Source organism: Rhipicephalus microplus, chromosome 5 (assembly GCF_043290135.1).
Source record: "Rhipicephalus microplus isolate Deutch F79 chromosome 5, USDA_Rmic, whole genome shotgun sequence".
Lineage (NCBI taxonomy): Eukaryota > Metazoa > Arthropoda > Arachnida > Ixodida > Ixodidae > Rhipicephalus > Rhipicephalus microplus.
Window position 1 is genome coordinate 8,029,606 of NC_134704.1, and position 22,223 is coordinate 8,051,828.

The following is a 22,223-nucleotide window of genomic DNA, read 5'->3' on the forward strand; positions in this document are numbered from 1 at the left end:
TGCGCCAAGAAAAACAAAACCCTCGAAAGTTCTAGATGGACTTGACAATCACCAATCGTCGGAAGAAAGGGTGTTAGGACACTCTCCGAGGCCGTCCTCGGCACGCAAGGCGTTGAGAACGTTGTTGCGCTTCTTGAGGGAAAGTGATCTCAGAGACAGACTGTCGATTGTACTTTTGTCGTTATTTATTCTCTTTCAATGTCGATTATACGGACACTCGCAACTGGATTTCGCCGCCGCCATAGGCGACTGCGTTAATGTCATGCACCCTATGTGTATACGTATTTATGCATATGAAACGCAAGAAGAAAAAATTCAGAAAAAAAAAAGACTCCGGCGCGCGGAATCAAACGTGAGACATACACGTCGTGAATGCGAGGCTCTTCCCGTTCAAACGGCAAGCTATTTATATCTACTACTTACCGCTGTTGGCGGGCATTGGGGGGGTGGGGGGGGGGGGGGGGTGCGGGAAACTATCGTGCTTTCAGCATTATCAGCAACATGGTGCAATGAGCGCGTGGCAGCTCTCATATCTCACGCGTACTTTGGCCCGCGAAGAGAAGGAGAGTGGACGACCTCTAGCACGCCCTTATCTCCCGGTGGGGAGAATCATACGTCTTGGCAGGTCACTGCACTCGTTACACAGCCTCCGTTTGCGAAAAGGGCGCGCTTCTCAGACACAGCGAAGTAACAACTGGGACGCTTATTCGGGTTCGTCTGTACCTGTAAGTATAAGTTTCATGCGCCATTTGTGCGTGAGAAACGCGGGGTGCGTTTTGATCCACTTGCCATACTGCGCCTGACCTTCCGATTTATGCCGCGTTCACACTGAGCATTTAGGCGGCCGAAAGTGCTCCGAATCCGGTTCGGCGGCGGCGAGATCCGCCGAAAGGGCCCTCTCCGCGCCGATCGCTCTCGGACCGATTTTTGCGGCGTCTGCCGCCGAATCGGTCACCGCGGACCAATAGGAGCGCTAGTCAAGGAATTTTGAAAAATGGCGGCCAAGCCCTACTCACTTGTTATGCCGCAGTGCACGTAACTGAATGTTGAAACCAACGGGAGTTTAGCATACTCTGTGCCTACATCACCTCCGTATGTCGTGAAAGAGGTGACCAAGCTTGCTGTTGGCGTGGCTGAGCTTGTTGCGGTCTTGCAGAGCAAAACGAACCCACCGACGCCTGCTCTTTGTGCATTACAAGACAGCCACTTGCCAGCAAAGTAAGCAGTACTGTCTTTTCTTGGTTCCTGCGCACAAGAATTGTCAAATATACACCACCGGTTAGCATAGCAGCTTTTGCGAGCCGTGACAACAACCGGGTGACAGCGCATCCATCCCGCGTTCGCCCAGTAGTAGATGGCATATTCGGCGGCGCGGGGCGCGTCCAGTGCGAACGATGCTGCGTTTCGGCGGCAGGGGAATTTCGGTCGCTGTAGAAAGCGGATGTTTCAGTGTGAGCTAGGCATTATTCCTATCACGTTCATCGCTTCGCCTTTGCGGCAAAGCTGTGACCTTTTTTTCTTCTTTTAACATCTCTTTTGTGTCAACTTTTATTCCCCTTCCCCAGCACAGGGCATCCAGCCGGTCTGAGAACTCCCTGTCTTTCCTTTCCTCCTCTCGTTTTTTTGTCAGAGCAGTTAACACATTTCTTCAATCTCTTATGCTTCGATTATCTCCCTTAAAAAAATTTCTACTTCAGTCAGCAATTCGCTGATTGCTGTTCATGATACCGATTACAATGTAAAAGCGGTAATTGAGCGCTGCCGTAAGGTTCGACGAGTTTGAGCTCAAACAACAGCTCAAACCACTGATCCGAGCACCAGTAGACGCTGGGCTCACGGTGTCTCTGTTATGTCCCTTTGGAAGGAAACAAACAATAGATCTTTTTTTTTTATTCTGGCACCGATATCCTCATCAAACGAAAACATACATTGACAATCCAGTTAAAAAGCTAGGATTAAAAATAAATGTTGCAGACATTTTATCACTTGCAGGGCTTGCACAGGGATGTTTGCTCAGCTGGGTTTGCGTATATAATGGAAACAAAAAGATTAGCTTGTTGGTGTATTTTTATTTATTGCGGCTCAAGCCCATCCGATTGCCTAACGTTTGCCCATGAGGCATTTTCATTGATTAGTTCATATTCCCTAGATACTTTCCTTTCCTTCCAACCCCTTTGTGGGCGAGCGCCATCAGTGAGAGAATAATATCATCAGCATTATCATCATCATCACCAGCATCATCATCATCAGACGAACAAACGAGGTTCATGACGCGCGCGCCAAAGCCATACAACGCTGATTATGGGGCTTCTGTCAGAAGGTACGCCTCTCTCCTGGGAAGAGACCAAGCGACTGGGTGACTACGTGCGACGCCGTGGCATCCTCCAGTTCATCAAGATGTACCGGGAGGCCCGTGACCGCCGTGGCGACCGCCTTTTGTGGGGAGACGAGGTCGAGTACATGTTGGTGCGCTTCGACCACGTCAAAAGACGCGTTCAATTGCTACTGCGAGGTGCCGAGATCATCCACGAGCTGAATGAGCGAGAACTGCGGACACCGACGAGCATCTGCTCCTGGCACCCGGAGTTCGGCGCTTACGCTGTGGAAGCCGTGCCGGGGCTGCCTTATGGCGACACCCTGGCGCACTGCAACGTCGTCGAGCACAACATGCGCCAGCGTCGCGCCGAGATAAGCCAGCTGCTCGGTCCCAACGAAGAGGTCATGTGCATTACGGTCTTTCCGAGGCTGGGCTGCGCCGAGTTCACGTATCCACCGTATGAGCCTTCACTCGGCTCGGTCTCCATGCCGTCTTTATTCGTGCCCGAGCAGATGATCTACCCTACTCACCCACGCTTCCGCACTCTGGCACGCAACATTAGGCTGCGGCGCGGTAAACGGGTCGTCATCAACGTGCCCATTTTTCAAGACGTCAATACTCCGCGTCCCTTCATCGAAGACCTCGTGAAACTAGGTGCTGATGAAGAGGCGCTGCTCGCAAATAAGCCTGACCACGTATACATGGACGCTATGGGATTCGGTATGGGTAACTGCTGCCTACAGGTGACACTGCAAGCGTACGACATGGAAGAAGCGATGCGACTATACGACCAGCTGGCCAACGTGTGCCCCGTCCTGCTGGCACTGGGTGCAAGCAGTCCCGTCTTCCGCGGTTACCTAGTGGACCGAGACTGCCGCTTCGACGTCATCTCTATGGCCGTCGACGACCGCACCGACGACGAGATGGGCACGGTGCGGCCGCGCTACGCCAGTATACCCTGCTTCATCTGCGCCGTCAACGAGCACTGCAACGACGTGCCGCTCGCTCACAACGACGAAGTCTACCAGCTCCTGCGCTCCGAGAACATCGGCCACGGCCTGGCGATGCACTTGTCTCACGTCTTTGGGAAGGACACGCTCTCGCTCTTCAGGGAGAAGCTCGACGACGGCGTGGACAACGACTACGACCACTTCGAGAACCTTCAGTCGACAAGTTGGCACACGCTGCGCTTCAAGCCGCCTCCACCCAACACGGACATCGGATGGCGAGTCGAGTTCCGCCCCATGGAGCTGAACATAACCGAGTTCGAGAACGCGGCTTACGTAGTATTCGTTGTGCTCCTCACACGTGCCATCCTGACGTTCAACCTGGACTTTGTGATCCCTATATCCAAGGTGGACGAGAACGTGCGCGTCGCTCAGAAGGTCGACGCTGTTTTGACAGAGACACTGTGGTTCCGCGAAGACGTCGGATCCTCGCACAGTGAGGGTGCCGCTGAGCCACGCGTCGCACGAATGACGCTCAGCGAGATCGTAAACGGCAGGGAGGGCTTCCCTGGCCTTGTGCCACTCGTGCGCAGCTTTCTGGCAAGCGTCGAGGAGGTGGACACCAGCACCCGCTGTACCGTCGAGCAGTACCTGCAGCTCATCGAGAAGCGCGCCTCCGGCCAGCTGATGACGGGAGCGCGCTGGATACGACACTTCGTCACCTCCCACCCCGAGTACAAAAAGGACTCAGTGGTGAGCGAGGGCATCGCTTACGACCTCGTGGCACGAATGAAAAGGCTGCAGCACAACTTTTGGTGCTGCCCAGAGCTTATCGGCACGCCCGTGGCTAGGTCGACGGCGACCCCGCCCACCTCTCCGACTGTGTCGGCAGCGTCGACGCCTGCGAACGAAGAAAACTACCAGCGACCACGACGACGTGCTTCTTTGTCATCGGAGTCCAATTAAATGGCTTTCAGAGAAGTACGGAATCACGTCCCTCTTAACGACGATACTCAAAACGCAAAGGTCAATAGATAATTATCGTCACCTACACTGTCGTTGTTTTCCGAACTGTTTCTGCAACATGATGTCCACTTCACTATATTCTACGTCGTTTTTTGCACGAAGCATGCTTTTCAATCATAATTACAATACATATGCACCTCTTAACACCATGAGGTGTGTCGTACCTTCAGCGCGTTAAAGAACTCGTTTCGCAGAAATTCCAACGTCGGCGTCGTTTAGCTTCTTGCAGGCAGCATGCCTTTCAATCGTAATGACAATGCATACGCACCCCTTAACATCGATCGATGTGTCACGCTTTTAACGCGATAGCGCTATAGCGCGTTTCGCTGAAAGTCGAGCTTCGGCGTCGCAGTGTCGTTCGTTGTGAGCGAAAATTATAATCTTATGCGTGACCAAAAAATCGAAAACAATACAAATAAAATAAAATGATAAAAAATGGCAACATATCTACGGAGTGAATGATGGAGAGTGGGCGAAGCATTCGTCCGTTCATTCGTTCTTGCTTCCGTCCGTTCATGCGTCCGTCTGTGTGACCGTCCGTGCGTCCATCCACCCATCCGTGCGTTCATCCATGCATCTGTCTGTGTGTCCGTTCGTCCATCAATTCAACACTCCAAGTACCACCATCTCGCATATTTTCATCATATATTCGGATGGATGGATGGATGGATGGATGGATGGATGGATGGATGGATGGATGGATGGATGGATGGATGGATGGATGGATGGATGGATGGATGCATGGATGGATGGATGGATGGATGGATGGATATGGCTGTACCCTTTAGATCGGGCGGTGGCTAGCGCCACCAAGCCGTAATACCTAATGAACCAAAAACTATATTTTTTTTTCTTTAAAAAGTGAGTTTGAGGATTCGTACTTTGCAGTGAAGAGTTTAATTTTCACTCGTGCCTTGACTTTAGCCACCAATCAGATAACCTCCTTCTAGTTAAGTCTACCCGCTTAAAGTTTATTTTGCCCTCCCGGTCCCTAAACCCCCTATAGAAGCACCGCCATCCTGCGGACATTCCAAGGACTAAACGAGAGGTGGCACACGCACACTTTCTTACGGCTTGCGCTTCGGGTCTGCTTCCCACCTTTAACCACCTCAAGTTCATGGTATATACTAGTTCACTGTATTCATGGCACTGCGGCCCAACGATCGCTAAACCTTTCTAAAACCAGGGAGGTAACGCCCAGCGAGTATAACGTAGCAACCCTTTCTTGTCAGATAGTGCTCAATGTACATGGCAATGGCTGCTAATGGGGAATGAGTCAGGAGCATTTGGCTTTTAGTTAACGCGCACACCGCGAACTTTTTATTGCTCAACAAAGCACAGGAGAAATCTCCCAGCGGCACCACCTTGCAGGTCAAAATGTAACACTGGTTACACACGACTACGACTACGAGGGTCGAACGGGTGCCGCTTTAAGGAGCTTCGCCCCTAAAATCCTGGGGAGAGTGTCAACCGAGTTCGGGTCTTTTAGGTCCACGTGGGGATGGAACGCGGATCGTTTGCTTGGCAAGCGGATGTTTCACCACACGTGTCGGCTTGTGAACACAATGAAAATAACTTACACTGCTTGAAAATGCAGCAGACGTAACTTTCGTGTTTTACAAATACGCGCGTCCTCTATACATTCTTCAAAATACAACATGAAATATTGCAGCAATAATGCGTGGTACAAGCGCCTATTGCCAGCGGCTGTCGGAACATGCGATTATCATGACTTCGTGGTTTAAAGCCGGTCACCCACTACAAAAGGCACGCTACTGCGCCTATTCCCTAAGACTATATACGTAGTGGGTGTCTAGCAAGTTCAGAAATGTTTCGTGCAACGAAGTGTTTGAAATGCGCACTGGGAACAGGACATCGCTATTGTGCTCAACTCATAAAGGCGGAGCTTTAAGATCCCCAAAATTTTAGCGCACACTTCAAGAAGTTATCGAAAAAATTCACAGCATAGCCACGGAGTCAATGATGCTGAGTCGGACGAAGCGTCCGTCCATTTATCCGTCTGTTCGTTCCTATCCCACTAGAACACGCATCGGACGGACAGATGGAAGGACGGACGGATGGACGCTTCGCCCCACTCATCATCATTCACTCCGTGAATATTCTGGGAATTTCTTATTACACGAGAACGTGATTATTTTCAAGGACATATACACACAACACCATCTAGTGAGCAATTCTTAAAATTAACGATGTGGTTACATACATACCACATGCCGCTATTACAAAATTTGACAATATCGTGGAATTAGACAGTGTCCATAATAGCACCTTCTGTCTGTCTGTCTGTCTGTCTGTCTGTCTGTCTGTCTGTCTGTCTGTCTGTCTGTCTGTCTAAGACCTTTTAGCTCTCCTGGTCGTTTCGATAATGATATCGATACCAAAATTGGTATGGCATAACTTTGTCGATAGATAGAGATAAAGATAGAGATATAGATAGATATATAGAGAGATATAGATATAGATAGGTATATAGAGATAAAGATAGAGATAAAGATAGAGATATAGATAGATATATAGAGATATAGAGATATAGACAGATATATAGAGATATAGATAGATATATAGAGATATAGAGATAAAGATAGAGATATAGAGATAAAGATAGAGATATAGAGATAAAGATAGAGATAGAGATAAAGATAGAGATATAGATAGAGAGATAGAGATATAGATAGAGAGATAGAGATATAGATAGAGAGATAGAGATATAGATAGAGAGATAGAGATATAGATAGAGAGATAGAGATATAGATAGAGAGATAGAGATAGAGAGATAGAGATAGAGATAGAGAGATAGAGATAGATAGATAGAGATATAGATAGAGAGATAGAGATATAGATAGAGAGATAGAGATATAGATAGATAGATAGATAGATAGATAGAGATAGAGATAGATAGATAGAGATATAGAGATAAAGATAGAGATATAGATAGATATATAGAGATATAGAGATATAGACAGATATATAGAGATATAGATAGATATATAGAGATATAGAGATAAAGATAGAGATATAGAGATAAAGATAGAGATATAGAGATAAAGATAGAGATAGAGATAAAGATAGAGATATAGATAGAGAGATAGAGATAGAGATATAGATAGAGAGATAGAGATATAGATAGAGAGATAGAGATATAGATAGAGAGATAGAGATATAGATAGAGAGATAGAGATAGAGAGATAGAGATAGAGATAGAGAGATAGAGATAGATAGATAGATAGAGATAGAGATAGATAGATAGAGATATAGATAGAGAGATAGAGATATAGATAGAGAGATAGAGATATAGATAGATAGATAGATAGATAGAGATAGAGATAGATAGATAGAGATATAGATAGAGAGATAGAGATATAGATAGATAGATAGATAGATAGATAGAGAGATAGATAGATAGATAGATAGATATATAGATAGATAGATAGATAGATAGATAGATAGATAGATAGATAGATAGATAGATAGATAGATAGATAGATAGATAGATAGATAGATAGATAGATAGATAGATAGATAGATAGATAGATAGATAGATAGATAGATAGCACAACGTGAATTCTTTCTTTTCGCGCTTCGCCTGCGAACAGGGGCGATCTGCAGCTAAGCCAGCCAGTAGGCGTGGGTCTTCTTGGAATGAGCAGATGCTGCCATCTGTTTAAAGAAGTCTGGAACACGTCGGATTCGGAATTGGTGTGTCGCTTTCAAAGGCACCTTCTCTGCATCCTACTCTGCATACTCTCTCAGCCTCAGTGGGGGAAGGACCCACCTGTTACAACTTTGAAGCTGAATGAAAGCGCAATATGCAAGCAAAAGCTTATGAATGATTTTCGCAGAATAATTTTGCCAGTTGAAAATAACATGTTGAATTAGATGAGTTTTTGACACTTTGCACACAGTAAACAAGACGTAAATGTCGATATTTAAGGCCTTGTATGACCGCCCGTAGCCTATTTTGGGGGACAACCGATGCAAAAAGGAGCAGTCGTATTCTCCGTTCTGTCGAGTCGTGTCTAGCTCAGCAATCGCGTGACATCACCAACAGCCTGATTCGCCGTTGTTTTACAGTAAAAACTGTAATGGGACCACAACTCGGGCCACGCGCAGTTGCCCACCATTGCCGGTGTCCGTTACCACATCGCACGAAATTATTTAAAAACAAACTAGCACTGAAGGCACAGTAGGGCTCGAAACCAGGGTCTGCTGGGTACCAGCCAAGTATTCAGCCACTGAGCTACGCTTGTGCTTGTTGGCAAACTTGCCTTAGGCATGCAGGCTTGATGTCGGGAAAGAAATTGCGTTAATATGACTTATAAAGCGTTTTAAAACAGCGAAAGAACAGGCAGTCGTCGCACAATGCGAATAGCGTAACAAGTGGGCCGTCCAATGCGCCAACCTATTACAAAAGTTTGTTCTTGTTTCCCTGGTAACTGTGGCACATACCCTTTTCTGACATAATTCCTCATCGTCGTCAGCCACTGCATGGACAATAGGCACAGAATTCCTTGCAAGTGTTTAGCGGATACCATGATTCTCAGAAGATGACGAAAAATAACATAGCGAATGCCGGCCTACTACACAAAAGTTCATTACTAATGCCCTAGTGGGCATCAAGCAAGTATGCTTGCAGTAGTTACTTAATGAGTGTTTTCAAAAGGCTCTGAAAGGCCGTTCTTCTAGCTTTTGCTGTGACTGTGCTGCGCCTATACCGCGCAGGCCTGGCGTTTTTTTTTTTAATTATTTGAAGTATTCAAGATTTTTTCAATGCAAGTTAATTACGTGAATTTCGGATAAGTGTGCGTATTGAGAGCAGGGGCATGGCACTCATATTCTAGTAGATTAAAAGGCGGGCAATGCACTGCTTGGGACATACGCGCTCAGTGGAAACGAACAATTGGCACGAATGGCACAAATAGGCACAAATTTGCACTGCATGAACAATTGGAACAAAATTGCTTGCAAGTGTTTAACGGATGCCACACTTCAGAAGAATGACGAAGGATAGCATAGCGAATGCCGGCCTACTACCCAGAAAATCATTATTGATAATGCCGTGGTGGATACCCAGCAAGTGCACTCGCTGCAGTTACCCAATGAGTGTTTGGAAAAGGCTCTGAAAGGCCGCTCTTCTAGATTTTGCTGCGACTGTGCTGCGCCTTCCGAGCAGGCCTGGCGTTTTTATGTTTCCTGTAGTCATTCAGAGATGGTTTTCTTTCCATCACTGCCATATTTTTGTTTTTATTAATTTATTTACAAAGGCCCCGCCGCGGTGGTCTAGTGGCTAAGGTACTCGGTTGCTGACCCGCAGGTCGCGGGTTCGAATCCCGGCTACGGCGGCTGTATTTTCGATGTAGGCGGAAATGTTGTAGGCAAGTATGCTCAGATTTGGGTGCACGTTAAAGAACCCAGGTGGTCGAAATTTCCGGAGCCCTCCACTACGGCGTCTCTCATAATCATATGGTGGTTTTGGGACGTTAAACCCCACATACCATACCAACCTATTTATTTACAATAACTGCAGGTCCTCCTCAAGCGCATTGAAATACAAGAACACAGTTGGACCATGTAATACACTAAATAGTTTTGAATATTCGATATTATATACAAATAATAGGTATACAACTGGAAAGTAATACCAATTCTTAGCACGTATTGATTCATGGTAGACAGCAAAACTGTACTGTTTTCTTTTTTTCAAAATGAGCATGTCACTTGAATCATACACAAATCAAATTATTTTCAATATACACCGTTTTTACCAGAAAACTTTCTATATGTTTCATAAATGAAGTCATCGAGGCAGCATTCACTGATCCTGCAGATCACGAATTCCAGTGAAATATAGCACGAGGAAAGAGAGCGACATCGGTGTGGCTCAGTGGCTGCCGAATAGTTTTCTTGCGATTCGTCCTTGCTGGATGTTTTGAAGGTTTCCGAAAATAACAATCCCGTGATAAATCGAAGTCTCCATGGTAAAGTTGGTAGATAAATTTTAATCCTGCGTTGCTCAAGTTTTGGTAGACTTGCCTTAATACGTAGATTTGTTGCACTACACTGTCGGGAGTAACCGGTATAAATAAATGTATAGCTAAATTGTGGACTATCAATTTTTTAAATCAAATATTGTTTCCCAAGGCTCCAAATAATGATGGCATACTCTAATTTTGGTCACACAAGAGATTAACCGTGAGAAGAGTATTGCGCAGTTTTCTCTTCAAGAAGGACAATTTCTTCAGTGCACCCCCACAAGTTTTCAATATGCATTTCCCAGTTGAAGTTACTGGTGAGCGTGACTCGAAGTTACTGGTGAGCGTGACTCGTAGATATTTGACACGATCAGCTTTCACGAGGGTGGCATTTGCTATAGAATATGTAAAGGGAAAATGCATCATTTTGTGGGTAACCATAATAGAAGTCGTTTCTGAAAAATTTAGTTGAATGCCCATTTTGCACACCATTCGTCAATTGAGCGTCATCCCTTTATTTGGGCTCTGCTATTAAAGCCAATTTTAGTTACGTCACGTCTCTTTCTTCTGCGTTTATGACGTTTCACTTAACGTTCCTTGTTACCATGTGGCTGACACTACCAGACATGTACTTGCTGATGAGTCCCCGATCTTTTATTTTTCATAAAAATACCAGAACGCATTTTTTATTGATATGATTTATAAGGAGATGTTAGCGCACAAGTAAGGCGCCGGCTACTCCTTAGTCCTTGAGCGAATGTTGAATGCCAATCCTAAAGGAAAAATAAAGAGCAGTACATGGAAAATAGAGCAACTAGGCCCACATGCAAAAACACTCATGCGCGTGCACATTTCCAACACCACAGAAATAAGAAAATGTTCAAAAGTCAATGAATGATGTATCTGATAATGTCTTCAGTTAGCATTCGATCCAACCGGCACGAAATACCAGTGAACACGTCTGGTCCTGATGAAGATGTATTCTCTGATGTGTGCATAACAGTGAACACGCCATGCACTTCAGCACACACACATGATGGGTGTCATAATACTGCACGTAATTAGTCTTCAGAGTATCCTTAGTCTCTTTTCGAAATAATTTATCAGTAAATTCGCCACCAGTTCCAGCCTCCCCATACGTCTGCACGTCGCAAAGAGTGGTCTGTACGTTATCACTGTTAGGCGGCGTCATTTTTAGGGACAGGATAAAACATGGGGTAATTAAAAAAAATGTTTTGTAAGGTAACGTATGGTATTTTCCAAACATTGCTTCGTAACATCGTGTAGCACGTTATAGCATTATTTCCGAAAACATGCGTACGAAACAGTAGATACAATCGTGCCCGCCGGGCCTATCTCAGACAAGGGCTGCGTAGTACAAATGAATGGTGCGCGCGCATGTGTGTCTTCCCGCAATTGGTGACATCCCTTTCCGTCTTCTCTATTGAGAAAGCTCTCGCGAATGTGCTTGCTTCTGACCACGAGGCGTAGAATAAATGTCGACTACTCGTGTCGACATTGTTGTTTTTCGATTTAAAAAAACTAATTTCAAGAAAGTAATACCAGGACTCTAGCACTAATATAACAGCTGTTAATAGATTTCAAGTATCAACGTTACGTCGCCAGCAGCGTCTAATCAATAAAAATAAATTTGATCACGTATGTTCTCCAGAGGGGAATGCTATTTATATAAACAATATCACCCGACTGCTGATCTCAAATTGTTGCGTGAATGCTAATCGGTCGTTGTCTGTCATAATGAGCAGCGTTGCAGCATGCGTGCAGTTTTGTCACTGCTTGTTCGGTGAGTAAAAAGTGCGGGTGCGTGTGCAAGTTCTCGTCTCATTCAGAGGGCAGAATTTATGTCCGTTCACATCACCGTCGCTGCTGGGATCCGGCCCCTTATCGGCTCCGCGTGAAGGAAAACTTGCCGCATACCTTCCGTACCCGGCTTTTTTTTTCTTCTTCATTTCCACAGGCATGTCGCAGAACCTGCTCCCGCGAGGTCTTTGTAGAGAGACAGAGAGGCGCCGATTTAAAGAAAAATATAGCAATGCCACTGAAGCAAGGACACGGACCGATTCAAGAAAAAATTCACAGACACGGGGATGGGGGGGGGGGGGAGGATGGCAAGTAAAAACATGATCGGAGAAAACGCGAGACGAATGATGCAATGATGTGCGGTGGTTGGCATCAATATCGGTGTTTCCTCTCGCAACCTCATGACAGCCACCGGCGCACAGTCGAGTTTGGTCACTGGACGCTTAAGTGCATGACTACGAGATGAAATGACGTTGCAGAGCGAAGTGAAAAACAGATCGATGGCGCTGTCACCGGTGGTCAGGCGACAGACAGACAGACAGACAGACAGACAGACAGACAGACAGACAGACAGACAGACAGACAGACAGACAGAATTGCATCTTGGGGAGAAGGTTCCTGAACCCACCGAGAACAGCACCTGCCACGGGGTCACATACAGACCACCCTGAGTTCTTGCGCAAGGTACAGACTTGCGATGCATTCTAAGTCCGTCTCACTGACGTGATCTTTCCTTGTTTGAACGAGCAGATGGAGGCACCGCCACCTCAAATGAGGAAAGGTGGCGAATTGATCGCATTCCGAGAAGTTAGGGGAAATGTCCGCGCATTGGGTCATAGTGGCCGCCGACGGAAAGGATCCAGTGTGGAGGAGTCGGAGGGCTATCTGCTCCCTCCAGGTGAGCTCTGTGCAGACCAGGAAAGAATGCCCTGCCTAATCTAAAATAAAAGGTGGTCAACGGGTCCCCGTTGACGCCACAGCCAATCTTCTACCCCGAAGCCAGAAGTTTTTTTCGGCAAGGAGGGGGGGGAGTCAGCCCTCTTTCTCATTTAAGACCATGTGTGTGTGTGTGTGTGTGTGTGTGTGTGTGTGTGTGTGTGTGTGTGTGTGTGTGTGTGTGTGTGTGTGTGTGTGTGTGTGTGCGCGCGCGCGCGCGCGCGCGCGCGCGTGTGTGTGTGTGTGTGTGTGTGTGTGTGTGTGTGTGTGTGTGTACCTGCACTTGTATATACCTGCGAAAATTAAATAAATTCGGGTGGTTATAACCCCCTTTCCTGCCTGCGCCAGAGCCGATGGGAGCAGTCACTGGATGCACGATTTTTATGCGAAACATGTAACGCTGTATTCAGCGAATTTCTAAGCCCCCCGACAAGATACGCTCTACAAGTTGAACGCAACAATTGCCTCGCAAGTGGACCATGCATACACTCAAACAAATAAAAATACCAATACCACAGAGGAGCGGCGCAGTATGTACGCCGAGTGATAATGCTAGTACAAAGAATAGGGCACTGTCAGCAGCTGCGCATTTCTCCATGCTTTGTTGCACGATAATAATGTTGTTCTAATATACTAAATGACGTCGCCTGTTCAATTTCATAATTTTCACGGTTCTCTGAAGTGACGATGATTGTTGCCCTACACCTGACTTCGCGGACAACTGAGAAAAAGAAACGTTCAATACCGGATTCGCAGGCGGTCCTCCATTTCGAGAGAAAAGGTTGCGAGAACCCAGTTGAGAACCCACTCGGTTCCCTGAGGCAGCCGGACTCGATTCGAGCAGCTGCTGCATACAAGGCCGCAGCCAAGGGCATCCGTCATATGAAAAGTTAGCTTGCTTCGTCCCGCTGATGTCGTCACACACGCTCCTTACGCAAACCATCTGACACACAGAACCGATTCTTAATAACCATCTTTTGTGTAAAATGTGTCGCAAAACATTGATTTCCATATTCAGTGCATAATGCCATATCGGCTGTGTGTGGTCTCCTAAGAAAGATTGCGCACAAATCACTCCATGTTTTCTTTATTCTTATACATACATTATTGCGAGAAAAAGAATATTGTCTCATGCCGGGTACGTTATGGAAGGTACAGCCGTCATTTTTATGACAAGGAACACGCGAGTCTGTCGCAAGGAGCCTCAAACCACGCACGTAAGTAAATAAATGGAGAGGGAGGTGCCATTTCTTCCACTGGCCTTCTTGCGGCTTTTTTTTTTTTTTACACTCTAACTTGTTCCGAGGCCAACCATTCGAAACTGTGACAATGACAGTTCATGCCGAAAACAATCCTTGTTCGCTGAAATATCGTTGCAAAAGATATCAAAAGAAAAGCGGAAAGTAAAGATAAGCACAATTGTGATTGAAGTGTAAAACACTAGAAAGAACGACAACATCGTCCCCTATTTTTTCACATTTCACCAATGCGTCGTGCCTCATGCGTGGTTACAGCCTCTATTCCACGCGCTCACACCTTTCTGTTCATAAAAATGACGCCTATAGGTTCCCATCGCACCTCTTCGTCAATCAAGGATTACATTGCAGAGTGAAGGGAAATTTCAACAGCAAAGCCTTAGTTGTGGGTTCAGAGCCCTGTCTTCTCATCTTCAGTCCCTGCCTTGATTTTTGCACTGTTTTTACATCCCAAGAATAAAACGCCAACTAGCCCAACTTCCGCTTCTAGTGTAATAAATAGTGTTGGTGGGAATCAAACCGGTTCTTCACCCATTGAACTACCGACACACGCAGAAACTTACTTTGTGCCAACGCTAGACATAGCACGCACGGAGACAAGTTACTACGCAGGACAGCAATTCGCTTTTCAAGAGAGCAACAGGCCATTTTTTTTTAAGAGCAAGAATGGAAGACACGAATGCCACAGGATCGTGCACTTAGGTGCATATGAAATAACACCACATCAAAATTTCCAGAGTTCCTCACAATAATATTGTGGTTTTTAGAGCGTAAAAAGCCAACAGTTATAAGTGAGCCTCTATATAAAAAACAAACATGCCCAAGCATACGTTCTTTCAATATGCTACCGAGCCGCAGCTCTCGCGTCGGTAGACCTTTGATGTTCGTGCACACATAAACACCACTGATCAGCACAGCCATCATTTACGGTCGAGGGGCGATACCGGGCGGCTTTCATGTTGCCAGCAAAGTTAATCGATGGCCTGGGTGGGGAAGGCCTCCGACTAGGTTACAAGCGCTGTTGTTCTGCCACGTGATTTGCATCGTTTACGTTCAGCTTTGTATGCACGTCTATTTTCCAAGCCTTATAAACTAGACACGCATTCCTCTAGCCAGTCATATCACCCCCAAGAACAAGTGCAACAGCTTACCTCGATATACCGACACCAGTGGTGGCGGCGACAGCCACAACGAACGCATGGCGTAAGTATTGTCTCAGTGGAAACTCTCGGCCGACATGCCACATCGCCGCCCGTCGTTGTTCGTCCTCCTTTTCTCGGGTCACGTATGGTCTCTGTAGTGCCACCCTGGCGTGGTTTGCCACCATGGACGCGCAGATGACACATGCTTCCCACATTATGCCCTTCAGAGGCCACAAGTTTGTCCCGGATAACCTCACTGCTCACAACCATGACAGGCTAGTGTCTGAGTGCCTCAGTTTAAAAATTAGCAGGGCCGCGAGGAAAGCGCAGCACAGTCACTGCGAAAGCTGATGGAGCGGCCTTTCTAGAGTTCTTTCTAAGCTCTCTTGGAGCAACTGATACAAGCACACTTGCAGGGTAGTTAATACGTCATAAATCATGATTTTAATAGCATAGCCTTCCGGGAGCCCTGTGGTAACATTTGGAAGTCATAGTGATCCGTGACTGTCGATCAACCACTTCTACGCGTAATGGTTGAGAAGCACCTGTCTTATAGCTTGGTGCGTCTTTCTTTCATGAACCCCCGGAAACATCAAGTGATATTCGCCACCGCTTAGCCTGGCGATAAGCGAGTGCGTTAATTCTTGACTCGAACAGCTGAAGCCACGTCACGCAGAATTCTTTACGCGAAAAGAAAAAGGTGCTTTTCAAGGGCCCTGTAGTTATATCTGATTCGAAAGGTTCGAATGTCGTGATTACAAAAAAGGTTTCATGTTTGCTCTGTGGTGAAAGTTTAGCTGAACAACAGTCAAAAAGGTGAATTGTCTGGCTCACTGTGAAGCTGTTATAGCTCTCTTCGCCGGAGCTAAATATTGAAATGAATCATGGACACGCATGGTCAAACAAGACTTTTAAATGTTGCAGAGGGGCATCCGCCAACCACCATGCCAAAGTTCATTGTCGTATTCGATTGCAAAGAGGTATTTTTATCAATTTATTATTGTTTTCATCATTAAAGAATTCACGAAACCATGCAACGTATTCGCGGGAAGAGAACGTTCTGCCTTCCTCTAAGCAACTTTTTTATGACTTTCATAGTTATCCTTCTATCCCACCGTTCAATTATAACAACGCCGTCCGAGAGCCACCTTACAGCCGTTCCGCTGTGGGTACATGACCCAGCGCTTCGTGACTAGAACGACCCGTCAGAGAGATGAGAATGCCGCTGGTGCAATAGTTTGAGAGAGAAAAAAAATTCCGCCGTATATGCATGTTTCCGTCGTCGAAAGATGATAGTATTGCGTCTTGAGAGAGTGAAAATAAGAAAAAAATTGCCCGCAGCTTCCCTCGGGGGAACACTGAGGAGGATGCGGAGCATATAATTGGTTAACGGGGTGTTAAAGTGCGACTTACTTGGGTCGATGGCTAAATTGGTTAACGTGGTTGTGAAATGGGGTGTTAAATTGCGACTTACTTGGGTCGATGGCTAAATTGGTTAACGTGGTTGTAGGAGGGGGTGTTAAATGAGTGAACACGCACACGCGTATGCGAAAGCGCGGCGCTAGTCGAAGGGACGTCGATCATTGTGTTTGTGGATTCGTTGGAATTCATTTCACCGCGACCTTGGACGTCGACGCGCCGTACAAACCAACCGACGAGCGGCAACTGAGCGAGCGAGCGCCGACCTTGAGTATATATACAGCTCGACGGCGCATGCACTGTCAGCTGTTGAATGTTCTCGAAGCGCGACGCCACATGCGCGTCCACTGGAGAATCAGGAGAATTGTAGATGTCGAACGCGGTATGTAGAGGAGGAAGGGTGCACAGATGGTGGAGGAGTGAAGCACGCGCGGTGTGTAGAGGAGGAAGGGATGCACAGATGGTGGAAGAGTGGGCGACGGCGCGACGGCGCATGCGCGCGCGTCAGCTGTCGAATGTTCGAGAAGCGGTGCGGACGGCGCGGACGGCGCACTACAAGGCGCGAGTATAAGATGCTTCCGCATCTAAAAACGTTTATTTGATATTCTGTGCGAGAAAAATTGGTGAATTGTATTCAGGACGCACTGCGTTAGACTCGATCCATGCAGCGAAGGGAAACGAGCGCATCGAGACAAGTTAGACACTAGCGCTATCTGGCAGTTATCTTCTCAAACAAAGGAAGGCGTACCTGCCGGTCTTGGAGGCGATAAGGTGTAGAACACAAAGCGACGGGCAGGTGCCACTACCGTGTCGTCTTAGCAAAGCGCTGGAAACGCTAGCCTTTTAGAGGCGAAGCTCCTTATAGCGGCACCCGTTCGTAGTCGTAGTGTGTAACAAGTGTTACATTTTCACCTCCAAGGAGGTGCCGGTGGGAGATTTGTCCTGTGCGTTATTGAACAATAAAAAAAGTGCAGCGAGCGCGTTACCTAAAAGCCCAGTGCTCCTGCCTCTCATTCCCCATTAGCAGCCACTGGCACGTACATTGAGCACTATCTGACAAGAAAGGGTTGCTACGTTATACTCGCTGGGCGCAACCTCCTTAGTTTTAGAAAAGTTTAGCGAGCGTTGAGCCGCAGCGCCATGAATACAATGAACTAGTATATGCCATGAACTCGAGGTAGTTAAAGGTGGGAAGTAGATACGAAGCGCAAGCCGTAAGAAAGTGTACGTGTGACACCTCTCGTTTAGTCCTTGGAATGTCCGCTGGATGGCGGCCGGCTTCTATATAGAGATTATATGATGAAAAGATGCGAGATGGTGGGACTTGGAGTGTTGAATAGATGGACGAACAGACACACAGACAGATGCATGGATGGACGCATGAACGGACGCAGGGGCGGATGCATGGACGAACGCAGGGACGAACGCACGAACAGACGCACGTAGGACGGGCGGATGGACGCATGGACGGTCACACAGACGAACGCATCAACGGACGGAAGCAAGAACAAATGGACGGACGAATGCTTCGCCCAACTCTCCATCATTCACTCCGTGGATTGCAGCCATTTTTTTTAGCATCGCGCTGCATTGTCAGCGCAGCGTGATAAACGCTACAGTCTTTAGAATTACCTTTGTATGCCTTCTCTAGTATAAAGACACACACACAAATACACACATATTGACATGTTGTTATGGTGCCTCAGATATGTGCAATAATTGATTTTTAATTGACAATCACACAAGTATGAACGCTGAAACTTGAGCAATATTGTTGACCGCTGTGGATGGGGTTGGCCATTTAAGGTATCGTTGGGTGTTGTTTGGAGTATCCTTCCAGCAGACAAACAGACAAGTTCACTGACAGACAGACCAAAATTTTTGCGTCAAAGTACCCCAAGGAAGACTATCGTCTTTAAAAGACGACGTGCCATTCCATGAGATACTGAACGCGTATCTGCCCTCTTGCGGCGAAAGCGCGATCAATCTTATCAGAAGCGCCTGTGCAACCTTTCTCGGTGACCCTGCATCACCTGCATACGTTTCTGCTGCGAACCAGGTGAAAGTGAAAACGCAGAACTGTCGGGTCCCGCCGAGTTAAAACAAACGCTGGATCTCGCACACAAGCAATAAATCGTGAGAGAGAGGGGGGTCCTGCTAGTGTCTGCCCTTTAGATTTAGCGTTCGAACACCACATTTTAACTGCTTGACGGTTAATCACGGCACATCTGATTACGCTTGCTTAATTAACCAGAATAACATATTTATTTCAAATATGTCAGAGCCCATACACTGTGAATTAAACTTCGGAAGTGCTTCGCCAAATAATTGCACACAATTGACTGCTAATTGCTGTTTGATTAAGCTTTCTGGCACGGAACCAAAGCTAATGCTTGCTTTACTTATTTCATAACAAGGCATGACTGATTTTTGTATAATGGAAAGTTAAACGTATGTTTACAAAACATCACCGGCAGAGCCCTCCGTCGAAATGATTAACCAGCCAAAGCTGAAACGTGCGGCCCCGGTGTTTAGCGGTGGGTTCAACCCGACGCTGCGCTGAAGGCATTCACAATTATTGGTTACAATTTCGTGCTTCTTAACGAAGTACGAAGTACGAAACGAAGTACGAAAGGCTTGGGCTTACCACAGTGTTTTTTTTTTCCACATGCCGCACACTAACGTCACATCCGAAGCCAAAGTGCCGCTGTAGAAACTCTCACCGAAAGCGGGCGTTCACCCCGGCGAACGCGCTCCCGCAATGATCACGTTGTCGCTGTTGCGCCCGCAACATCGCTTTTTCGGCACGCTGTTTTTGCAAGCGTCTGACATCGCGAGTTAACGCGGCGGCATGGTTTGCAGGATCCGCCCGCCACCTGCGCTTGCATTTCCGTTTGCGATTTAGCGCGGCTTCGAAGGCTGCCGGATCATCGGTACGCAGTTGCTGGCAACTTTCGGCCTCCCGGGCCTGTTTTTGTGCCCGGGCCGATACTCTCGGCGATCTTCAAAACTTGTTCGCTGTTCGGGAATCCGTAGGATCCGTAGCTTGCTCATGTGGAAGCTCTCAGGAGAAACTGATGCTTCGGCGCCACGACTGCAACGGGATGGACGACGTCGCTGACAGCGTAGCCAACGGCGCGCGTGTCTGGGTACGACACTAGGAACGATCAAAACTGATGGCACAGCCAACGAAGACCACTTGTGCACATATGCAGAATGGTTTTCAATTCTAATGCATTTCTTAGTCGGGTTATGCCAGGCATCCGGCGTTGTCCACGGCGGCGTCCGCGCGCCGGCAGGTACTATCTCTCCGCTCTTAGTCACTCTTCCATAACAACAGCTGTGGGCGCGTGCGCTTATCATCGCCCCTAGCAACTGGAGCATGTGGTGCGAGAGCGTTACCACTCCTTCTCTCGCCGTTCGCTATCTCTCCTTCCTGCGCCCCACTTTTCCGTCCTCTCGCACCTCACTCTCAACAGTTCGCTGGCTGGGCGCCTCTCAAGAACATTCGGAAATGTGTGCTCGAGATGCCGCTGTGAAACGCCAACGCCGAGCCGAGAACGCTGTTTGTTTTGTGCACTTCATGGTATGTTTTAAGTGTGCCTCTAGCTACTGGAGCTGGAAACACATACCACGTTTCTCGCGGCAGAAAAGCACTACGTGCGGCAAACGTCACTATTGGCTGCATGGTGTAAGAAAAAAAGAAAAAAAAATATTCTTCTATTGATGGGTTCTCACGAGCGAAACGCCGTTATGGACGCTACGCAATGCATTCGCATTTCCTCACGATTCCATTCGGTGAAGTGAGGGCTTTTTTTTTGTTTCTCTTAGCATATGTAGCACCTCTATGAGTTGCTCAATAGATGGCGTTGTGTGTACATGTTCTTGGGAACAATATAATTATATGGTGTTAGTCGTTTTCACGGCATATGCACGAAGTGAATAATGATGATTGGGGTGAAGCGTCCATTCGTCGGTCCGTGTGTCCATCTGTCTGCGCGTCCGATCATCCGTCCGTGCTTCCGTCCATCCGCCTGTCTGTCCATTCATGCTTCCGTCCATCCATGCGTCGAGTGCACTTTACGATGTGCTTCAACTACAAAGTGGCAGGTAGACCAAAATGATTCCGGCAATTTATTGTGAGGTAGAAAAAAAATCCTTAGCCCGCACCATAAGAGCATATACAGCCGAGCAAGGCTAAATGTGTCTGTAAAGCGTGCTAGGCAAACGTACAAGCAGTTAAACTTGCGCTAACAGAGCGGTACAAACTGACTTTTGAGGATGAGCATGACCTACGCGCACATGCTAGCCTTATGTGGCTAGCAGACGACGCAGGGAGCAATCCATTATCTACACTAGGCGCTCTTCAGCCAGTGACTACCAGGTGGCGACACCACTCAGGAGCCTCCCCCACCTTTCCTCTGAAGCTTTTCAAATTTGCGTGCACATATTGTTACATGCATGTAATGGGTTGAGAGTAAGAGTGGCTCTCGCCCTACAAAAGAAAAGAAGATCGCGTGTCTCTTCGCTTGAGAGCCTAAGGCAACTCGTGCTATTGGAACAATTCGTAAACTTGGTCTACACCCCACTAGCCTGCGCAAGGACAGTCTAATTATGATTTATCGTATGTATGTTCACCCGATTCTAGAATTTGGTTGCGTTTTGTACTCTGTGGGGCCAGCATATAAGATTAATATTCTCGTTATATTACAATGAGAGTCCCTTCAAAGTTGTCTGGGTGTTCAGAAATTTACTGAATACTGTGTGTTATATCAAGAAGCCTGACTCCCCACCCTAGCTTGTAGATTGCACATGCTTAATATTACAGCATATTTAAAAATTCACGCTTCCTCACTTAGACGTTTACAGTTCGTATTCATTTCCGAACTGAGAATATTCTTTAATTAACCTTAGTGTGGAGTACATAAAACTCAAATTTTGTTAGTTGAAGAGCAGCTAAAACCTTTACGCGTTAACATACGCAGCAATGTTTCAAATGACCTATTGGCAAAAACAAAAATTGAATTTGACGACATATTCCCGTTTAATGCCAAACTTCTACCTAACAGATATCTAAAAGGTTTATTAGAATACTATCTACTTCAATTGGGATTGTTAATGTTATTCGGCAGTTGTTATTGTTACTGATTCGCTTTCCGTATGTATACATCCATATCCCCAGCCTCTTCATTCGAGTATTCCGTTCGTAATGCTTTCACTTCTTTAATTTAAAAACACTTGAGTACAGGGCGGTTGGTGTGTGTGTCAGGTCACCGAGGCTTATTTGTAAATGAAATATGCTGACGCGTTCACGCGGTGGTTTCTAGATGGTCCTATAATGTCCATTGTACATGATACCAGTTTTGTCA

The 22,223-nt window shown here is 46.7% G+C and overlaps 1 protein-coding gene across 1 annotated transcript; it reads left to right on the forward strand.

The window, feature by feature from the left end:
- Positions 1–2,244: 2,244 nt before the first annotated feature.
- LOC119174031 (glutamate--cysteine ligase catalytic subunit) lies at positions 2,245–4,387 on the forward strand. The gene has a single exon (XM_037424809.2). It carries the CDS (start codon positions 2,302–2,304, stop codon positions 4,228–4,230), a length of 1,929 nt encoding a protein of 642 aa, XP_037280706.2. The 5' UTR covers positions 2,245–2,301; the 3' UTR covers positions 4,231–4,387.
- Positions 4,388–22,223: the final 17,836 nt, after the last annotated feature.

Bases quoted from the DNA above. Each gene is read 5' to 3' on its own strand.
- LOC119174031 (XM_037424809.2), top strand. From the start codon at position 2,302: ATGGGGCTTCTGTCAGAAGGTACGCCTCTCTCCTGGGAAGAGACCAAG.